This window comes from Sceloporus occidentalis, unplaced genomic scaffold (assembly GCF_023333645.1).
Source record: "Sceloporus occidentalis isolate IW3139 unplaced genomic scaffold, rSceOcc1.0.p SCAF_121, whole genome shotgun sequence".
NCBI classification, from domain to species: domain Eukaryota; kingdom Metazoa; phylum Chordata; class Lepidosauria; order Squamata; family Phrynosomatidae; genus Sceloporus; species Sceloporus occidentalis.
The window spans coordinates 912,583-916,894 of record NW_028317101.1 but is presented as its reverse complement, the minus strand read 5'-3'; the positions used below and the strand labels follow the sequence as shown (position 1 = coordinate 916,894).

General features: G+C 44.6%; 1 protein-coding gene across 1 annotated transcript; it reads left to right on the top strand.

Moving 5' to 3' along the window:
* The first annotated feature begins 698 nt into the window (after nucleotides 1-698).
* Nucleotides 699-1,772, top strand: FAM43A (family with sequence similarity 43 member A). The gene has a single exon (XM_089498520.1). The coding sequence runs from the start codon at nucleotides 699-701 to the stop codon at nucleotides 1,770-1,772; it is 1,074 nt and encodes a 357-aa protein (XP_089354646.1).
* The last annotated feature ends 2,540 nt before the right edge of the window (nucleotides 1,773-4,312 follow it).

The following is a 4,312-nucleotide window of genomic DNA, read 5'->3' as shown; positions in this document are numbered from 1 at the left end:
GGAATAAGTATATTAAAGGAGACCTGCAGGACATAAACACCTTATACTACATATACTAACATATACTATAACATATACTACATATACTAACATACCCAAGAGCTCCATCAACCACGTTAACTTTATAATTGGCATAGGAAGTGACTTTTTCCATGTGCCATGAAATCCAGGTCAGGTTATTACTGGCTCCCATTCCTTGGATGTTTTGACAACCGCTATGAATAATTTATTTCAGAGGCTACCAGTGCGCTCCCTATCTAGTATATTTACTCTTGCAGACTCTCTCAGAAGGTGCTATTTCATATGTATGTACCTCATATAATTTGCACTCACAGTTTGGAGACTGCGACATAGATTATGCAGAGCAGGTTAAACAAAAAACAACACATTCATGCTTGCTACAAGGCGTAGCATGTAAACGGTTAAAGGGGAGCAGTGTATTTTCTCGCCTCCCCTGCTTTCAGGGAGCTAATGGTCCACCCCAGACTATATCTGCCGGTGCTCAGGCTGGAAGGCTACATTGAGGAGGCAGAGAGCAGCAGCCGCCAGTGGGAGGAGCGCAGCGTATATGCAATGAGCGCACACAGCCGAGCTGCACTGACAGATCCCCGCTTCCTCCGGAGCTACAGGGAATGCGCTAAAGACGGATCCAGCCCTCAGCGCGCTTTCCGCTCTCCAGCTCCTGTCTCAGCTACGAGATGCTGCCCTGGAAGAAAAACAAGTTTGACCTGATCGAGGAGGACAACAAGCAGGCGAAGCAGAAGGGCTATGCGGTGAGCCTCAACTACAGCGCCCTCACCTCCTTCGCCAAATCGTGCCCGGAGGGGGCACTGACCCGGGTGGGCAGCATGTTCAAGTCCAAGAGGAAGAAGATCAAGATCACGGGGGAGGACCCCACTTACACGGTGCTCTACCTGGGCAACGCAACCACCCTTCAGTCCAAAGGAGAAGGCTGCACGGACCTGGCAGTGGGCAAGATCTGGAGCAAGAGTGAGATGGGCAAACATGGCACCAAAATGAAACTGACTGTCAGCTCTCAGGGCATCCGCATGGTGCATGTGGAGGACAAAGCCAAGCGCCCCGGGCACCTCTATTTGTTGCACCGGGTGACCTACTGCGTGGCGGACTCGAGGCTGCCCAAGATCTTTGCTTGGATCTACCGGCACGAGATGAAGCACAAGGCGGTGATGTTGCGCTGTCACGCAGTGCTGGTGTCCAAGCCGGAGAAGGCTAAAGCCATGGCACTGCTGCTCTACCAAACCTCGGCCAACGCCCTGGCAGAGTTTAAGAGGCTCAAGAGAAGGGAGGATGCCAGGCACCAGCAGCAGCAGCTGATCGGAGAACAGAGCATCCCGCTGGTCCCGCTGAGGAAGCTGCTAAACGGGCAGTGCTGCTACAAGCCGCCGGTGGAGCGCAGCCGTAGCGCTCCCAAGCTGGGCTCGATTACCGAGGACCTGCAGGGAGAGGAGGAGGAGGAGAGGGCCATGAGCTTTGAGTGTGAGGATGTGCTGGACACCGGGGGTGGGGGAGAGGGTGGTGGGGAAGAAGAAGAGGGGGAGGTGGTTGTGGCGAAGCACGAATTGTCTCAACTCATCAATGATCTCGGGGAGATGAGCCTGGGCAATGACCTACAGACTTTAAAGGCGGACCTGAGGGTGACCAGACTGCTGTCCGGGGAGAGCACGGGCAGCGAGTCCTCCATAGAAAGCAACCACGATTCTGGACCCATCATCAATGGGTTTGAAGAGTGCAGGGAACCCGAGACTGTATGAGCGAGATTCCGGGGAACGTCCGCAGACTTGTATATTAACTCATTAATGTCAGGGCTTATGACAGTATGTTGGCCATGTGTAGACTGTTGGCTTTCCAGCAGAAAAAGATTCATTAATCTGGCTAGACGCCACGGACCTGTGTTTGCCATTTTAAATACAGTGAGCCATATTTCTAAAGACAGGGTGTCAAATACCTTCACATAGTCGTGATCCGTATAGCTTAACACCCTATAAATATGGCCAGTTTTTCATTGTGGACGTCTTCCTGTTGTAGAGACCTGCACAGGCTCCCTGGCACTAAATGGATTAATGCCAACTAATATTTGAGCCCTTGGTTTGGGGTCTCTGCATACCTGGGTATTAACTCATCGTGTTTGCTGTCTCCCTAAATCACTTTTTCAATTGAGCTGAATCTGTTAATGATTGTTGCATTAGTCTAGTTATTAACAGATTGCTGGTGTGCCACCATAACCTGTATAGATCATGTTGGGGGTCATATGTAAAGACAAGGCAGCCATAAGTGAGGCTCTGTATGTTTATAACCAAAGGGATGGCTTCTTGAGGGCCAAGTTTTTACCCCCAGAAAAAGTGAGACTCCGAATGATCTGGATAGTTCTCTATGGTTCTGCTTAATGTGTAGAGTTATGTATAAAGGAGAGATTGTATAATATAAATGTGTGCTGCTGGTTTGGTGGCCTGGAATGCTGGGATTAATGTGCACACACTCCTAGCATAAAGTGGGCAAATCAAAAGTAGCATGTAAATTATGGGATTTGTGCAATAAACATTTTGTGGCCTGATGGAAGATTTTTAGATGGTTGTGGTGCTTAAGATTCACCACACCATAGCAGTAGAGCAGTATTACTCCTACCATGCCTATGAAGGGCTGCAGGTAAGAGATCCGAGTTTCAAAAAAAAATACTACAGAGGCACAGTTGGCATATTGGCAATGGTGCCGTCTTTGTATGGGATTTTTATACATGGCTTACATTTTTTTATCTAGTGTTGAGTGCAGTTCTCAGACGCAATTTTTTTTTTTTTTTTTTTCTCTTTTGCTAAATAACCAGAGGCTTTTGTGTAATGTAGGCGTAGCTGCCCCATGTGCTGTAGAACCACAATATTGACCCATGATATTTAGCCAAGTGTTCCTATGGCTGAGCATCACGAGTTTTTAATAGGAGTGCTACCTTTCTGGCTAAGTTTGTGTATTTTATAGGGATCGGAACAGCTTTATAAAAAGTACAAGCCATACCCTTATTACCTGGGCCTCCGACGAAACCCGAGAGGACGTGTAATGCGCTCTGTGGGCTCTTCAACACTCCCTGATGGGTTTTCTTTCACTCGTAGCTCCATGCGCTGTTTATACATGTTGTTTGAGTTGGTAAAGTATCGGCAGTTTTACTCTTACTTCCCATTTAAACTTTTTGTCAGTGTTGCCATTAGGAGGTAACAATATGTATTGGCTATTGCGGTCCTTAGATTGCCAGAGGACCGCTCTTTCTCCTCCTAATAGAGGTTTAGTGACCAACCAAATAAACTGTTGTATATGTAAAAGTGCCAAGTTAAAAATCTAATCATCAATGGTGATTTTAGCTGACGCCATTATGTACGTTTGGCATGAGTACGTGTAGATAGCATCACCTGTTTTGTACTGTAAAAAAAAAAATATATTTACACCCTCTACTGCATAATCCTCTACTGGCTTCAACTAATCACAGCCTTATTCTGTAGGTCGTAAAAATAAGGTATATAGGTTTCAATCACTCTTATGCCTTAAATACTACAGAATAGTAGAGGTTGCCTCTGACCTGTGGTGGATAGCATCAATTTCTTGATGTTTAAAAAATAAATAAATAAAAATAAAATACATTTAAAAAATTAAAATTCATAATATTGTTTGTATTTTGTTGGCTCCTTGGCGTTCAGCAATCAGTTGCTTTCTTATTTAGATCTCCTATGGCTTATACACATCAAGAATGGGCAATGCATGTGTCTAAACACAGATTGCTAATACTTGAATTCTAGAGTTATCCAAACTAGGTTACAGATCTCTACAACATACCCTATGCCTCTACTCTGCCAATTCACTTCCAGAAATGTGGGATTTTTTTTATTTTTTTGTTCTGCTGCCAGAGACATCGGCAAGCATGATTCACAAATCACAGTAGAAAAAAAAAAGAATTTTAATTAAAAATCCAATGCCTCAAGACACCGCTCTAAAAATACATTGTGCTGGAGTTCTGGTACATCTTTCATGTTTACACTCCTTTTCTTTCGGAACTAGTCTGCAGGGATACTTCCTGTCCTGATTCATGACATTCCATGATGGTATTTGTAATACTTGCACTGTTGTGAAGTACTCTGCCGTGTTCCATACATGTAAATATGTGTATTTTATGTACATAATGCTCACATAGAAATATAAATGTTATCTTTGCTGTGCAAAAGACAATATGTTGGTGTTCACCTTGTACATATTTTTGTGTATATAACTTTTCTTTCTTACTTTTTAAAGAACATCACTGTTCTGATGTTTGCAC

What these genes read in the sequence shown, in the direction of transcription:
- FAM43A (XM_089498520.1), top strand. Translation starts at nt 699, where the DNA reads ATGCTGCCCTGGAAGAAAAACAAGTTTGACCTGATCGAGGAGGACAAC.